This window comes from Cebus imitator, unplaced genomic scaffold (assembly GCF_001604975.1).
Source record: "Cebus imitator isolate Cc_AM_T3 unplaced genomic scaffold, Cebus_imitator-1.0 Scaffold189, whole genome shotgun sequence".
In the NCBI taxonomy this organism is placed as follows: Eukaryota; Metazoa; Chordata; class Mammalia; order Primates; family Cebidae; genus Cebus; species Cebus imitator.
In genome coordinates, this window is record NW_016107504.1 from 3,623,715 (window position 1) to 3,641,815 (window position 18,101).

At 45.1% G+C, this 18,101-nt stretch overlaps 1 protein-coding gene across 15 annotated transcripts in view; it reads left to right on the forward strand.

Annotated features, from left to right (window-relative positions):
- Nucleotides 1-18,095, forward strand: part of TMEM164 (transmembrane protein 164) — a 168,075-nt gene extending 149,980 nt beyond the window's left edge. For 14 of the 15 annotated variants that reach the window (XM_017546501.2, XM_037744967.1, XM_037744969.1 and 11 more), the window contains 2 exons: nucleotides 16,040-16,140; nucleotides 17,859-18,095. In XM_017546501.2, coding sequence (XP_017401990.1) covers nucleotides 16,040-16,140; nucleotides 17,859-18,065 — 308 coding nt within the window. In that variant the 3' untranslated portion in view covers nucleotides 18,066-18,095. The remainder of the gene's footprint in view (nucleotides 1-16,039; nucleotides 16,141-17,858) is intronic. The other variant, XR_005203102.1, reaches the window with a different exon arrangement.
- Nucleotides 18,096-18,101: the final 6 nt, after the last annotated feature.

Genomic DNA, 18,101 nt, shown 5'->3' on the forward strand with positions numbered 1-18,101 from the left:
GGTCTTGCTATGTTGCCCAGGCTGGAGGACAGTAATGCAATCATAGCTCACTGCAGCCTCGAATTCCTGGGCTCAAGTGATCCTCTTGCTCTGCCTCCCAAGTAGCTGAGACTGTAGGTACATACCACTGTACCCAGCTCATTACTTCACCTTCTGAATAAACAGATCTGCTGATACATTTGTCCAGCCTTCCCTGCTTTGTGTCCAGACTCACACTATCTATTCTACTTGAAAGCTGGCAAACTTCATGTCTTCCTTTACAAGTTAGCTCAAGGGTACTACCTCTTCTCTGGAGGTGTCTCTGACTTTTCTAGGCAGCCAAGGGCATGTATTCCTTAATGTGCCTTTATGCTTGTACTTTTATTAAAATATGCCATGAGTGTAGCAACAGCCATTTCTAGTTGTCTGTGTTTTGCCACTAGGTGGCAGTAGTCACATCTTTTAGGAGATTAAGATAAACAATTAATATTGGATATTAATTTTTTATTTTTATTAATAAAAATAATGATTGAATTAATAATTGTCATAATTGAGGTGCTATGGAATAAGAGTGTGGGTAAAGTCCATGAGGCCCCTGGATTTTGGGCTGTGTGATTGGGTGGAATAGTCATTAACTGAGAGGGGTCACAGAAGGAAGGAGAATGTTTTAAAGAGTGTCTTAGTCTTTTGGGGCTGCTACAACAAAAATGCCATCAACTGAGTGGCTTATAAACAATAGAAATTTATTGCTCACAGTTCTGGAGGCTGGGAAGTCCAGATCAATGTACCAGAAGACTCAGTGTCTGGTAAGGGCCTGTTCCTCATAGGTGGGGTCTTCTCACTGTGTTCTCACATGTGAAGGGGAAAAACAGGCTTCCTTGGGTGTCTTTTCTAAGGGCACTAATCTCATTCATGAGGGATACACCCTCATGACCTATTCACCTCCTAAAGGCTCCACCTCTTAATACCATGACATTGGCCATTAGGTTTCAACATGAATCTGAGGAGGGGAACATAAACATTCAGACCATAGCAGAGAGGAAGATTATTTATTTTTAGTTTGAGGTGCTTCTAGGATATCTAGGTTGAGATGCCCAGGAAGCATTAGGATAAAATATTCTGGAGCTGTTCAAGGGAGTCTGGACTAGACACTGACTTCAGTATCATTGGTTATAGAAGTAGTAGATGCAAGCATTGGGATGAATGAGTTAGTCCAGGGTGACTATATAGGTAGGGAGAAAATAGGGCTTAAAAAAAAGCCTTGGGGAACATCAACTTGCAAACTGTAGACAGAAGAAGAGTATAAGTAGATTGCAGGAAAGGTCAGAGTGATAGAAGGAGAGGATGGTTGTCCTGAAAACTAAGGCAGTAGAAATTTTCCCCAAAGTAGTATTAGCCAAGCCATGTTTTATCTAGGAGGTACAGTAAAATCAGGCCCTCGGAGAAGTGGGAATCAGAAGGAAGAAGTTAAGGGCATTAAGGAAGGAGAGGTTAAGGGCATTATGGAGCCAAGGGAGGGCGTTTGTCCTCCTCCCTTCTCCCCCTACCTTTCTCTCCTTTTTTCCTCCTTTTCCCCTTCTCTCTGCCCCAGGGCTGAGCATGTTCAAATGCTAAGTTGAAGCTCAGTAGAGCCAAGGAGCATTGAAGGTAGCAGGGAGAAAGGGGAGTGGATGAATGACCAGTTGATGACAACTGCTGAGAATGACAGGGGTTTGGTGGTGGATTGAGAAGAGTAATGACAAGAGGAATAAGTCCTGTGAGAAATGGAAGAAGGAGATAAGCCTAGACTCTCTCAACACTGTCCAATAGAAGTCTCTGTGATGATGAAAATATCCCATATCTGTTTTATTCCATATGGTAGCCACTAGCTATATGTGGCTTTTGAGCAGTTCGAATGTGCCTAGGGGGACTGAGGAGTTGGATTTCTCATTTGATTTTAAGGTTAATTAGTTTGAATTGAAATTTATTGATTGATTGATTTATGAGATGGAGTCTCACCCTGTCACCCAGCCTGGAGTGTGATGGCATGATCTTGGCTCACTGCAACCTCGACCTCCCAGGTTCAGGTGATTCTCCTGCCTTAGCCTCCTGAGCAGCTGGGACTACAGGCACACACCAACACTCCTGGCTAATTTTTTATATTTTTAGTAGAGATGGGGTTTCACCATGTTGGCCAGGCTGGTCTCGAACTCCTGACCTGAAGTGATCAACCCACCTTGGCCTTCCAAAGTGCTGGGATTACAGGCATGAGCAACCTTGCCTGATCTGAACTGAAATTTAAATAGGCATGTGTGGTTAGTGGCTATTACATTGGACAACGTAGTTCTAGAGGGTTGGTGACTGGCACTGTGGGACCCTCCTAAAACAGGAATCCATGCATTTTTCTGGCACTGGTTTGTACGACTATCCATACATTTGGGATTCAGTAGCCTAAGTGGAGGAGAGGACATCTGGCTGGAGGGATCCATTCAGTGTTGAGGCTTTGTACGTAGGGTCAGTATTATTGAAGATCTAGAAAGTAAGGGATGTTTGGGGGGGTCCTGGACAGTTTTGGTAATCCTACAACGCACCATATTGCTTTCGGGTTTCTGACCAAGGACAGGTCGCCCAAGGAGCAATAGAAGAATGGGAGACAGAGTAGCACTTTATTATTTACTGAGCAGGTACCTGGTACCTTTAATGCAGGGTTTCTCTGGCAGGCTGAATGACAGCTTGCAGCTTTGGTCTCAACATCTAGATGAATTTCCCACTCTGTACCTAGAGAATCTAAGGTGGCTAGATGTGTAGTGCAAGTCTGCCCGCCTTGCTTTCCACCCTATCAAAGGCACTGAGAAGCTAGAGTAGAGAAGAAGGTGAAGAGGCCTGGCTATGCAAAGAGACAGCAGGTTCTGCTGAGATGTGCACGATGAGATACACAATGCTGTTCATTACAAAGCTAGACTACCTGGTTTCAAATCCTGGTTCTCTTCCTTACTAGCTGTGTGATTTTAGCCAAGTTCCCTTACCTTTTCCATGCTTCAGTTTTCTCATCTGTAAAATAAAAATAATAACATTATTTCCTCATATGGTTGTAATGAGCATTAAATGGCTTAATGTATTAATATATAAAGGACTTATAACATGTAGTGGTGGTATGTAAGTTGTTTGCTATTATTAGTATGGTTTCAGCTTGCCAATATACTGTGGCAAGTATATTGCCTACTAATAAAGTATAGTGTGTACTAACCTAATAAAATGTGGTTTGAGCAGTTTCTTAGGTTCTCACCTTTAGTAAATCACCCTTTGGCGATGATGTAGTAAGGGGATAGGTAGATGTGTGGGGAGAGGGAGATGAAGAGTTTTCTTTCCCACCAGGGAGTTGAGGGTGCTGGTGTCAGAGTTCAAGGCCATGGGGTCCAAGCTGTTGTGGAAGAAAGACTAGAAGAGAGCTGGGGAACAAGGAGGAATTCTATGGAGGGAGGTAAGGGGCATGAAGGGATCACAGGTGACAAGGAGGTCTGGGGCACGTGCATAGTAGGAATAGGATATGAAAACTGAACTGTCAAGAGATTGTGGTCAGGTGATCCCAGCAGAGGCTGGGTGGTTCAGAGTGATGACGGAAAGGCAGGTTGTGGTTAGTGTGATAGAGCAAACCTGTAGACTTGAGGAGGTTCAGGAGGCCATGAGGTTATGGTATTGGAAGAGGTGCCTGCATGGATGTTAAAATCACCCAGAATGCCATCAGGAAAAGGTATAATGTATAAAGGAAGATGGTAAGCTAAGTGACACTGATCTGAGATGAATCCAGTGACCTGGAGGCCAAGAACAAGTGACAGTGACAAAGAGGAGGAACTGAATCTCGAAAGAGAACAAGGGAAGAGTAAACATCTAGAAGCAATAATGGAGGGTTAGAGGAATTGTCAGCTTCCCTTCCCTCACAAAAAAATTGCTGCAGAAATAGAAGGATTAAAAAAGAACTGCCTTCTCGGAGCTGTTAGTGGAAGAAATCACATCCTCAGCAGACAGCCAGGATTCCTTAGGGTGAAGAGGTGAAAGGGACATTCTGGGAAAAGGTGGTAGGTGTAGATGGAAGGGTTGAGCATAAACATCCCTGGCCTGTGGCGGTGGTGGGCTTTCAGAGGTTCTAGTGCAATGGTTGGGAGGAAGTCAGCCACAAGGTGGCTAGGGGAAAATGCCCACACAGATTTAGGACCACAGTTTGGTCCCAGCTACAGAGCTGGTGACACAACTCAGGAGTTCCCCTCTGAGAACTCCCCTTTCTTCATCCTCGCGATGTGTTTTGTGATTGATTGGTTGTGGTTGTTTTCATTTAGGCAGCAGTTCTTAACCTGGGGTTCACAAATAGGATTTTAAGGGATTCATTAACTTGAATGGGGGGAAAGTCACATCTTTATTTTCACTGACATCTAGCAGAAATGTAGCACATGAACGCAGGTGACAACCATCAGTGGTCTTATCCCTACCTGTGTCTTTGTTGTCAGTATCGAATCACAGATGACTTCCTATCATGTTACAGTTGTAGTGGCCATCTCAGGACAGGGTTTATGCTCTGATTTGAAAGTGATGTTAGTTATTAGGCCTGCTGCTAGAACTTGTGATTAAATGTATTTATAAGGAAACATAATTAGTATATTACAGAATTTTAAAAATTTTTGGTAACTGTCTTAATATAATTGAATTCCTTTGTAATCCTTTGCCTTTTATTTTATGCATTTCAAACATTGTTCTGAGAAGGAGTCCTTTGGTATCCCCAGTCTACCAGGGTGGTGGTTGCCGGAATTGGCTGGGGCAGGTGGGGGGGGGGTGGTTCCCAGCTTCAAGGCTGCTGGGAAATCCCTTTCTGTTTCACTAGAGGGAGCTCTTGTTTCAGAATTGGTGAGCAGTAACCTTCTCAGGCTTGACACCCAGTAATAAGGTTGTTTTGTTTGTTTGTTTTTTGTTTTGAGACAGAGTCTTGCTCTGTCACCCAGGCTAGAGTACAGTGGTATGATCTTGGCTCACTCCAACCTCCACCTCCTAGGTTCAAGGGATTCTTGTGTGTCAGCCTCCTGAGTAGCTAGGATTACAGGTGTGCATCACCATGCCCGGCTAATTGTTGTGATTTTAGTAGAGATGGGGTTTCACCGTGTTCCCAAGGCTGGTCTTGACTCCCAAAGTGCCGGGATTACAGATATGAGCCACGATGCCTGGCCGAGAAGGTTGTTTTGAGATACAGGCAATTCAGATGTCCTGGGGGACATTTCAGGAAACTGGGGTTAAGAACCTCAGCGTTGTTTGTTCTCGGTAAGCCACCTCTCCCTTGAGTGGGCTTTCAGCTCATCTTCTGGAGGATGAGAATTGGACCTCCTGTGCTAGTTTCTCGGACCAGTTAAAGCGGAAGCACTTTGGCCAATGGTAGCTCAGAAACTGGCCCCAGGGTCATGCTGACCTCAGTATCCAGGTTGAGTTTCCTGTTTCTCCTCCATACCAGTGAGCCCATGCCCCCTCCCATCTAGCTAGTGTTAGGTTGTTGGAGAAGTTCCCCTCTTCCATGAGGCTTCACTGTTCCACTATAGTGGTCGGGTAAGGGCAAGTTAACGTATAGGAACTCTGGTAAATCCTGAAGGCTCCTAAAGGGTTAGTGAATGAGGGAGGAACTGAGGGATTTGAGAGATTGGCCAAGGGCTGAGCCTGGTTTAACAGGTGGGTAGGTGAGTTTCTGAAAGCCACTGGATTGTCCTTGCTGAGGAAGAAGTGATTGGTGCTCAAGAGTCCTTTGTGGGAGCAAATGGTTAAGTCAAGTGTTTTCCGCCTTAATTTTGTCACCTTCCAGGAGGCACTGCTCCTCACACTTAGCCAACTCTGGCCCCTTCACTGGCATCTTTTCCCAGGTCACTTGGTTCATCTTCCAGCTCCATGATTCCCCCATATCAGTGTTTCTCCTATATTGTCGGAGGACCCAAACATCAGGATCACCCCGAAGCACTTGTTACTAAAGTGTCTAGAGATTCCAGGGCCCCCTCAGACTCCCTGGATTCAACTCTGTGGGGCAGGGCCCAGGAAGCTGCATTTTCCACAACTTTCCTAGGACAGTTGTTCTCAAAGTGTGGTCCCTGGACTAGCAGTATCTGCCTAACCAATGAACCTGTTATTAATGAAAATTCCCAGATTCCAGATTCCAGGCCTAATTAGAAAACTCTGAACAAACTCTAATTAGAAACTCTGAAGTAGCAAGCTGGATTTTAAGAAGCCCTCCTGGAGATTCTGCTTTTGACCCACACTCAAGTTGGAGAGCCACTGCCCTAGCGGCTTCTGATACAGAACGAAGTTGAAACCTCATTGTCTCAGATGATCCAAGCATTGGCTCCCCCTTGCTTAGAGCTCACCAAAGACCCAGCTACAGTCACACAGCAGCTTGGTAGTTGAAGATGGGACCTGGTTCTTTGAACTTCAGTGCATATTCTGCTAGGTCAGGTCCACCTGTTGGATTCTCTGCCACTTCAGGGTCCTTACCCTGTGTACTACTGTCAGGGGGCTGGCTCTCTGATCCTAGATGAAGGTGGGTCTTTAAGTTGCCTTAGCCACAGACTGGGTGGCCAGTGAGCCCAAACTAGGCTCTTTGAGGGTGAAGCATGGCCTCGGTATGGGAAGTTGACAAGATAGGATAGGGGGTTGATAAGATAGACCTTAGGATGGGAGGTTGACAAGATAGACCTTCCATGTCAACAGCTAACCCAGGACATCCTCCACTTCCAGGTGTAGTAAACAGAATAGAGGATAGGTTCTTTTGGTCAAATGCCTGGATGAGGGGAAATCTGACTTGAGCCTACACTCAGTGGCTAAGAATGGGGAATCAAATATTCATGATAATCTTGAGGTTGTGCCATGCTGAGATATCTTTTAGGCAGCTACAGCTTACAAAGGCTAAAAATGGACCTATCTCATTTAAAGAGTACCAAAGATGGGATGACCTTGTTGTTAGAAAGCAAACTTGTCATTCTCTTTCCTATCCCCAAACCTGTACTTTCTCCAGTGTTCCCCATCCTTTTCAGTGATACCGTCACCTACTTGTTATCCAGGCCAAAACTCTAAAGCTAATAATTGGTTCTATACTCTTACCCCTACCCCCATCCAATCAATGACCACATCTTATTAATTTCACCTCCTGATCATTTCTCAAATTTATTTCCATGACTCCAACTTTAGTTCGGGTCAGATCATCCCTAACTTTGTTTATTGCAACAGCCACTTCACTGATCTCCCTGCCTCTAGTCTCACCCTGTTTCATTCTAAAGGCACATAGGATGAGGCCTGAGAATTGGTCATTGGACTTAGCAATGAAAAAGTCATTTGTGACCTTGATGGGAGCTGTTTTGGTGGAGGGAGGAGAAAGCCTGACAAGAGTGAGTTGAAGAGAAAACAGTAAGAGAGAAGAATTATAGATAGGGAATATACCAGTGCTGCCCAATAAAAACCTGTGAGGCACATATGTAATTTCCAGTGTTCCAGTAGTTGCATTAAAAACACGTAAGGGAAATAGGTGAAATTAATTTTAATAATAGATCTTAACCCAGTATATCCAGTATTTTATCATTCCAATATAATCAATATAAAAATTATTACCAGAATATTTTGCTGGATTTCCTTTGAAATCCAGTGCATATTTTATAGTAACAGCACATCTCAGTTCAAACTAACCACATTTCAAGTGCCCACCAGCTACATGTGCCTAGTAACTACCATATTGGACAGCACTGGCATAGACAATTATTTCAAGGAATTTAGCTGTAAAGTGAAGCGGAAGAGTGAGGTAATAGCCGGAAGGGGAAGTGAGGTCAAGTGTTGACTTTTTGGTTTTATAATGGGAGCTATTACAGTACTTTTCGTTTATACACTAATGTACTTAATCCAGTAGAGAGGAAGAAATTGTTGACTTAAGATGAGGAAACAGCAACTGGACTGATACAGTTGAGTAGGTGAGAGGGGATGGAATCTGGATGCAAGTGGAAATGCTGGCCTTGGCTAGGACACAGGGAAGTTCATCTGTGGTGATGGGAAGCCAGGGGAGTGAAGGCAGAGCATATTGGGCACTGATGCAGATAGATGGTTAAATGTGATTGTGGGAGGCTGTGGAAGTTTTTCTTTGATTCTTCTTTATCTCCATGAAGTGGGAAGCAAGGTTAATATCTGAGAGTGACAATGGGATGGAAGTATTAAAGATTTGAGAAGAGAGAAAATATTAAATTGTGGCCAGGAGCGTGACAGAGTGAACAGACTGGGGAAATACAGTATGATTGCCTGGCAACATGAAAGATGAACTTGAGGTTTGTGATCACAGATTTGAAATGAGAACAGTCAGCGCTGTTGTTTTTCTCCAGTACATTCAGCTGTGAGGGGCAAGCAAGGTAGAGGAAGAGCTTTGGATTCAACCATTTTCTTTCCAGCTGAGTACAATAATGAGAGGAACAATGGAGTCGAAGGTGTATGTAAGGGATAATTAGAATCACGGGCCATGGAACTTAAGGACGGAAAAGGGAGCTGTGAGGGACAGTAAAAAGATGGTAGTACCAATGGATCGCAGACTCCAGTGGGGTCAAAGAAGTGTTGGGGTCATATTTATCAGGAGTGAGCTCGAAAGATAGAAGTGGTGGTTGAAGTGGGAATGCTTGACTTGGAGATTAGGGAGGGAACATAGATATACATAACTATAAGGTCTCAGGCACAACCATGACAATGAGTGGCTGAGGTGGGGTAGAGGGCAGGGTCATTGAGAAGAAGAAGCCAAGGAACTGATAGACCAGGATGCTGGAAGGTTCATCTAGATGCATGTTGAAATTATCAAGAAATCTGATGGGTGGGTAGTGAGTCAGGTACTAATGTCTTCAAGGAATGAGGGCCAGGACCCATGTATCTGTAGATGACTGTGAAAGGGAAGGATAGCTGGTGGTACAGTATGGTAGTGGTGGGATTTTAGGGAGAAGGGAGGGCTACTCGTCTGGGAACTGCAATGAAAAGAAAGAAGTTATCCATTCTACCTACATGGGCCAAAGGAGAAAAATCAGTCACTACTTTGGAGGGCCACAGATGAAGCAGGCAAGGAGAGGTAGATTGGCTAAGAACAAAAGGGTGAAGGGAACATTCAGAGAAGAGATTGAGAATATAGGGAATTGAACTAATGATTTATCTGTGATTTTTGCCTATCCTATTCTCTTTTCCTGGACTTTCCTTCCTTACCTTGTACACGTAGAAAACTCTTCATCCTCTTTCATCATCCAGCTCCTGCATTGCTACTTTCCTGAAACTGCTATTGCAAAGATGACTAACTAGTGATCCGCATGTTGCCAAGCCCAGTGGAAGTGCTTGTCTTTACTGTACCCCTATAGAAAAGTGTCTTCCCAATGGAATTTTCTGTGGTGATGGGAGTACTCTATCTTTGCACTGTCCAATATGGTGGCCATTAGGCACATGTGACTGCTGAGTACATGAAATACGGCTGATGTGACTGAGAAACCAAAGTTTTAATTCTGCTTGATTTTAATTCATTTACAAGTAATTAGCCACATGTAGCAAGTGGCTACCTTATTTATTGGTCAGAGAAAGTAATAGAGCACTTAACATTATTGATCCTTTCCTTCTTGGAACTTGATATTCTCTTGACTTCCAGCACACCTCTCTCCTAGTTTTAGGATTGCCTCTTTAATTTTGTCTTTAATCTTGACTTCTTATGGATCTTTCTCCTTCTTCTAGCCACTTAACTGTTGCTGTTTTCCAGGCTTCCTCCTTGATCGTTTTCTTTTCTTGTTTTTTTGAGACAGAGTCTTGCTCTGTTGCCAGGCTGGAGTGCAGTGGTGCAATCCCGGCTCACTGCGACCTCCGCCTCCTGGGTTCAAGCAATTCTTCCGCCTAGCCTCCTGAGTAGCTGGGACCACAGGCACGTGCCACCACACCTGACTAATTTGTGTATTTTTACTAGAGATGAGGTTTCACCATGTTGGCCAGCATGGTCTCGATCTCTTGACCTCGTGATTTGCCCACCTCGGCCTCCCAAAGTGCTGGGATTACAGGCGTGAGCCACCGCGCCCGGCCCTTCTTGATCTTTTTATTGCATTTTGTGGACTCTTTCTCGTTGATCATATCCATACCCCAAGCCCTGTTTCCAGGCCATCTCCCTCTCCTGAGTGCTAGACCTGAAACAGTCTACTGGGGACATCTGCTGGTGTAATGGATTGGCATTCAGTGCTGTCATGCCCCAACCTGAGCTTGTCTCTTCCCTAAGTTACCTCCTCTCAGTTACTGAAGCAATAGTCCTGGAAGTCACTCTAGATGTCTCCTTCCTGTCTGACAAATCGCCAAGTCCTCTATGCCACTGCAATAGCATTTGAACCTGTCTTCAGTCTTGTCCCTGTCCAGTCTATTGTCCACACTGCTGCCAGAGCAGTCTAGGTAGCTGAAACATAAATTTGACCTTTTAATTCTCCTTGTTAAAACCTTTCAGTGGCTTTTCATTGTGTATAAGATAAAGGCCAAGTTCCCGGCATGGCAAACAAGGCTCTTCATGACCCAGCCTCACCTGCCTGTTCTTCCAGCTTCATCTCCTGACATGTGTCCTTTCTCACAAAGTTCTCTGCTTTCCAGTAACACAGAACTGCTTGTAATTTCACACAAATGGCATGCTATTTCATGTCTTCACACGTTTTCTCAGGCTATAACTTCTGCCTGGAGTGTACCCTCCTTCCTTCAAGGCCCTGACCCAACCCCTTCTGGTTCTGCAAAACTCACCTCAACTGTCATCCTCTCCAACTGCTTTTCTTCAGTCTCCCTGTTACTTACTGCACTTACTATACCATTGCATCATTCACTTGTAAACCACAGGTAGTTCTCAAGTGCAGGGACTATCTTTGCCTCCTTCTTTCCACTGCCTGGCATAGAGTCTCACTCCCAGTGTGGACTCTATAGCTGTTGAGTGAATGGGTACCCTGAATAAGTGAGCAAGTTGAAGGAAGCAGGAAGAAGATTGAAGAATGGGATGCCACCCTGCCCAGTCTCATCTCCTTGGTATAAGTCCTTCATGGGTGGGATTATAGGATGAAAAAAGGGGCCCCTGGGAGGCCTATGGGGATCAGTCTTGACAGCTGGCGGTGCAATTGACTTCTTTCCCAGGACTCATAAAACTTGCTTCTGGCAGAAATGAATTTTAGAAAAAGCTATTATCTCGGTTTCCCCCTACCTTTACAGCTGGCATGCTTCTCTCTTCCTGAGATATAAGATGCTAGCAAAAAATGCCACAGATTTTCTTAAAGTAGAAAAAAGTTTTGTATGTTTAATTTTTTGAAAGTGCTTTAGTTTCTATTTTCCTTTAGAAGAAAACTGGTTTTTCACTGGGATTTTCCCACAGGCCACATGCAGGTATATAGAAAAGAGAATGATGTGTGTTTGCATACAATTTGCATATATCTGTGTAGACTGGATCATCTAGTCTCAGAGTACTTTCTTTTTTTTCTTTATTTTTTCAAAGAAATTGAATACTTGATCAACTTTTGAATGAAAAGAATCAACAACAGTGAAAAGCAGTGCCATAGTGGAAGTCATCCTTCATAGAGAAGATTACCTCTTTAGAAGATTCCCCCATCCTCTTCCAGTCTTTTATAAGATTTTAGATGGTTGTGGTCACCATGATAAAAAACAGCAGCAGCCATCTGCATGCCAGGATAGCTGTCGTATATGCTTTTATGTCTCTCTTATTTTACTCACCAGCCCTTAGAAGTAGATGTCACTCTCAGTCTACCAACAGGAAAACAGACTTAGGGAGGCAGCACAGTTTGCCCAAGGTCACTCCTATGGGTGGTGGCAGAGCCGTGATTCAAACCCAAGACTGGCTATCTGGCCCCAAGGTCTTTGTTTTTAAACTCCTAAGCTGTGTTTTCTATCATTTGTGTATTGATTGATGTTTTGAGTTTTCTCCTTGACAATACTAGCCATAGATAGATATGTAGTTTGTCTGGCTGTCATTTGAATGGTAGTGGACTCTGTTGCACAATGTTGAGGTACCAACATTGTGTTTATGTAACTGTCTTTCTACTGGGTTTGTTTCCAGTTTCTCAATATTAAAGATAGTGCAGGTGTAAATATCTTCACGCAAATAAGGTGGTTTGTTGGAATTTTTAGGTATTTGATAGTGGTCTCCAAAGTAGTAATTTTGAGCCAAAGGGTTATCATTTTATGATTCTCCAGAAAGTCTATACCAGTAATTCACCCAAGCAGTGGTTATTTTTGGAGTGCCCACTGTGTACCAGGTGCTGGACATGAAGAGGTAATTCAGAAACAGCCCCTCTCTCAGAGAACTAAGTCTGGTGTGGGATAGATGATGCTATACAGAATGAATGCTACTAAAGTGGGGTTTGGGGCAAGGGGCAGTGAGAGCACTGAGAAACGTGTCCTCTGGTAGTATCTGTGAGTGTTCCTTTCCTTCTGCAGCACAGGGCAAGACAGGGGAGGAGCATGATGACTGCAGGGCTTCCCCGGCTGAAGCCTTGTCCCGGCTTTCCCCAGGGCTGGCTGCAGAGCTGCCTCCTGGCTGAGGACACCCCCTCCACACACACACACACACACACACACACTTGCTTTGCTGACACTGCCACCTGGCTCACAGGGCGCGTCCCTGCTGCGCAGTTGCCACTAGGGGGCGCCGAGCAGAAAGGATGGAGGGAGGGGACACCCACGACAACAGACTGGGGGCTCCAGCAGTGGGAGGAGTGGCAGCCTAAACACCTGTCAGTCTTCCAGGTCCTCTCTTTCCGTGTAGGCCGGCCGCAGCCAGGGTGACAACACGGTACCCAGTCCACACTCATTCGGCAGACAGGAATGTGTGCATGCCCTAAAGGCATAGCTCAGTGCATTTTCACACACCAAGTACCGTGCTAGACGCTAGGAATGCGGAAGCAGCCTGACATGGTCCTTGACCCTGAGATGCACTTGGTCTAGTGGGTCAGACAGACAAAGGAAGAGACAGACAGTCCAACTTGGTGTGCTGGAGGTCTTCACAAGTGGCAACAGGAGCATTGAACTCCCTATTGAGTCCCCTGGCGGTGTGTGAGAGTGCGTTTTTTCAGTGCTTCCCTGTTGACTTTGACTGTGACATTGCCCATATTCCAGGCTGGAATTTCTCCATCTATAAAATGGAGGGAATGATATCCATGTTTGCAAAGGTCCTTCAGACTCAGATGTGCCATGAGCCTAGAGCAAACCTGAGTTTCTCCCACAGAAGAGCACCCACCCTTGGTCCCCATTTTAGTCGCTGAAGAAAGCCTCCTTTCTCATCTCCCTTCCACATGCTCTCCTTAGATGATTTTCCTTGGCATTCTGCCTCTGGCCTTTTCCTTCTCTCTTAATACATATGTTCCCATGACTTCAGTTACTACTGTGTGCTGATGACACCTACATCAACATGCTTGCCACCATCCTCTTCACTGAGTTTGTGACTCATAATAATGAAAAGAATCAGCATTTGCTAAATCCCAGATATAATACTGTAATTACGGTATATTATCTCATCTTTCCAGCAATATTGTGAATTGGGCAGTGCCACCCATTTTATAGGTGAGTAGAATTGAGTTCAAGAGATGCTGAGACTTTCGCAAGACCCCAAAGTTGATAAGTGATGGGACCAGGATTTGCAAACTTCTACCTGTTGGAGCTTCACTGCCCATGCTTTCATCCATCACAGTATATCCTGGAGTATAGGCAGCTGCCACAGACCTCAATTTCGTGTCTAAACTTGGCCTCGTTGTCTTCCTTCTGTTCAAATCTGCCTTTTCCTCTCTTCTCCATTGCAATAAATGGCACCATCAACCCAGTGATAGCCAAGCCAGAACCCTGGGAGTCTTCCAGGATTCTTCCTCTCCCTTACCAACCCCTATCTCCCTAACAATCTTCTCCAATCTTCATCTACATCATGGTGATTTTTACCCCTCTCTCCTCCAAGCTTGCTACTGTTGCCTTCCAAAGCCATTCATCCTGTTCTCTCTTTGGGCCCCTGCAGCAGTCTTCTTACCGGCCTTCCTACCTCGACTCTGTCTGCTTCGGTCCATCCCCTGTACACCAGCCAGGGCAATCTTTTGCAAACACACATGTGATCACCTCACCTTCCTACTTCAAAACTTCCACCGCTTTCTGTGACTCCATAGCAGAGCTCAAAGCTGGCCACCCATGGGCTGAAATCCATACAGAAGACATGTTTTGTTTGGTCCATTGAGTGTTCTTAAAACATTTTGAATTAGTCGTCAACATTGGAAAATCAGGAAATTTCACATAAAAATTAATGTATATTGGCTTCTCTTGCAAAATTGAAAAAAAAAAAACAAAAACAAAAACTGGTAACTCTGGGTCCACATCCCTTCAGGACAGTGATTGGACGGAGCTGAGTAGTGGTTGCCCTCGTTAAAAGGGGTGTGGGCTTTTCAGTTTGACAGTCTCCAGCATCTCCCAGCATCTCTTAGGCCCCAGTCACACTCCTGCTTCCAATTATTTACCTGAGAGTTGGGGCATTTGAGCTCATGATCCTGGTGCATAGGACGAAGCCCAAAGCCCTCAGCATGGCTTCTAGTGTCCTATGTGTCCCAGCCTGGAGCAAACCAGCCCTGCCAAACTTTGAGTCTAGTACCTGCTACTGCCCCATCACACTCTCCCCTGTGGCCCCATGGAACTCTTATCCATAGTTCTCTGAATTGCCCTGCTCTTAACTGCCTCCATGCAGGCCTGTACTTTGGAATTCCTAGGCCCCTCCTTACGTCCTGTTTGTCCTGGATTTTGCACTACTGCTCGCTCTACCAAGAAACATTCATCCCCCTGGCTGAGTTTTGTTTTCCCATAACAGGTGGCACAGAGCTCAGTCATCCCACCAGCTGCACTGTGTTGTAGTTGTTGACTGTGAGTCTGCGATTGCAGGGAGCCTGCCTTATCTTCCTATCCTCAAAGCTTTGCACAGGACTTGGAATACTCAAGGTGCCGCATAACTGTTGAATGAATGGATAAATCAGCGAAAGACTGACTTGGGAAAATAATAGTCTAGGATGTGATATCACCCCTAATTGCTTGGGGTGGGGGTTCTAGGTCCCTTTCATTCTTGAGCACCCCCTCCGAGTCCGAACCCAGAGAGATACCTACAACATCCTATAAAGCATGCTGCCGTTCTCCAAGCTCTAGAATATATTCAGGCCTACTGGGATGGTACTTTTTAGCAATGATAGAGGGAAAATACATCATTTTTCATAGCCCTGGGGGAAAGTTGGCAGATTCTTCAGTTATTTGAATAATAACGATGATAATGCCAGCATCTAACACTCGCTGAGCACTTACATTGTACCAGACCCTGAACTAAGAGCTCTCAATGTAGTTTTATTTATTCCTCCACCACTAGGAAGTAGGTAGGACTATTGTCCCCATTTTATAGGCAAGTAAATTGAGATATAAGGATTTTAAACAACTTTTCACATAGCACATAAGCGGTAGAGTCAAGATTTGAACTCAAATCTAACTTCAGAGTTGACATTCTCAACCACTACACCATACTTCCTCAATGACATTTCTCTTTAGAAACATGAGGAAATAATTGTGGGAATGAAGGCTATACATGTTATATATAACATGTATATATCTATACATGTTATATGTAACAGTATATATACATGTTATATATGACATATATAACATGTGTGTATATATATATATACTATGTACAGTAAGATTGCAAATATTAATTTAAAAAAGAAAGAAAAAATCCTGAGGCATAGAGAAAATGGCCATAAAGACAAACTCACGTGAAATTTTTCTTTAATGAATACATACCACTTTTATGATTAAAAAAAAAGTCCTCCCTTTGTAATGACCCCAGAAACAGAGGGCAGGAAGGGGCTGGTTTGAGTACCCAGCTAATCAGTAGGGCTGTCTCTTGAGTAGTTGCCACTGATCAGTAGAAGGAACAGTCATCAGACAGCAGCTATGACCTCACTACCTGCACCCTCATGGTGCAAAGGAGAAGTGAGTCACTATACCTGCCATTTCACCATCTCCCTTCTTCCTCCAGGTGCTTACACTCCAGAGCCCCTCAGCAGTTTCCGGTGGGCTCTTCTCTCAACTGGCCTCATGTTCTTTTATCACTTCAGCGTCTTGCAGATCCTCGGCCTGGTAAGTTTGGTTATATCCCCTTCTATCCCCTCTGTTTGCAGTTCTTCATAAATCTTGATAATCCTGGTTGGCGCTGGCGTATCACTTTGTTTTGAAAATACAAGATGCTAAAGGCCAGGATGTCAGATTGTTGTGTCTGGGTTGCTGATTTATGATTCACATCCTTGGCCTCTCCAAAGAGTTTTCTGAGTCTTTTAGTAATGACTGTTTCTTTCATCCCTGGGGAGGCAAGGATGCCTTTCGCTCATGGCCACTTGGGTCAGAAACAGTGAGCTGCAGCTGGAAAGTGGTTTGCTGTGGAACCCATGGGGAGGCAGGACCCTAACCCTGGCCCTGGGCCTGGGGGAGTCTTCTGACCTTGGATCCATCCTGGGCCCATTCATAGGCCTTGAAGCCTGGGCTCTTCTCTGAGTTTCAGATCCAGTAGAAGTTCGGTGTTGGGGAAATCCTGTGGCATTCTGGGGTGTTTAGAACTTCCTGGAGCATGAAGAGTGGTTGGACTCAGTAGCTGAGTTATCCAGATCCCAAAATTGCTGAATACAAGAGTGTATATCAGTGGCAAAATGAGTCGGAAGAGCTCAGGGCTGGGGCTGGGGGTCAGGAGACCCAAGTTCAAGTCCTGGTTCTGCCACTGCTCTAAATGAGTCACCTCACCCTTGAGGGCAGAGAGTTCTCCACCTCTCTGTGACATGGTATAAAAGCCCCAACTTCCCTGAGAGGTGGTGAGGACATGTTTTTCATGTGAACAGGCTTGAAGGGCTTTGGAAGGCAGCTGCCACACCTGTCCTTGGGACAGGTGTGGCATGTCCGGTTTTGTGTGTAAGCGGCAATAATGGAGCATTAGCGATGTGGAGCCTTGTGTGACCTAGCATGACTAGGGCGTATGACCGATGTCCCCAACACCTTTGTAGAAGCAGTCACTTTCTCTTCCTCATTCTGGTGTATGGCGCTGCTCTGGTTTGCTGGGGGCTTAGTCTGAGCTCCTTGCCAAAATGTGATGCTTCCTGTGCTCTCAGAAGGAAGCTGTTTGATGTTCACACCCTTACCGCTCGCTGCTCTCCACTGGGATCCCTGATTCCAGAGGCATCAGTGTGCTCATGCCACCCTACATACCATGCTTAGGCCATGCCTCCTACAAGGAGGGCTCCCCTCACCCCATTCCTCAGCATAACCCCCCCATCCATCTTTCATGAGTCCATTCAGGTACCACTTCTGTCATGAAATCTTCTCTGAGGACTCAGCCCCCATATTGTATGCTCCTCAGACCTCCTCATGGAGTATAAAATTGGGTGAACCCTGTCTGGTTTGAGGTCAGATGTAGTAAACCTTTGACCACCCACACTTGATTGATTGCCAATTACGTGGAGGCAGGGACCACGCTGTGGGCTGTACTTTTAGCCTATAACACCTCTCTGGGGACTAGGCACATAGTAGATGTTCAGGAATGGCAACAGGCTCTGGGCCCAAACAGAAGGCAAGACTGTAAGTGAAACTGTACAGCTTTTCCACAGGACAGCCCTTCCCCATCACCTCCAGAGGGCTCTAGCCTTGACTCACTCAGAAAACCAAGGGGAGAGAAGAAATCCCTTTATAAACAGGTGGGGATTGGTCAATCCCTCCTTGTCTAGTCCCCCATTAGGTAGAGATGGCTGAACTGGCAGAAGCCAGAGAAAGCCTAAGGATGGTGAACGCTTACTCTACCTCCCTTGTCCCTGCAGGTCACCGAAGTGAATTTGAACAACATGCTGTGTCCGGCCATCTCAGACCCATTCTACGGCCCCTGGTATCGCATCTGGGCCTCGGGACACCAGACTCTCATGACCATGACCCACGGGAAGCTGGTCATCCTGTTCTCATACATGGCTGGGCCCTTGTGTAAATATCTGCTGGATTTGCTCCGGCTTCCAGCCAAGAAAATAGACTGAAGGTGCTTGTTTTTTTTTTTTTGTTGTTGTTTTTTT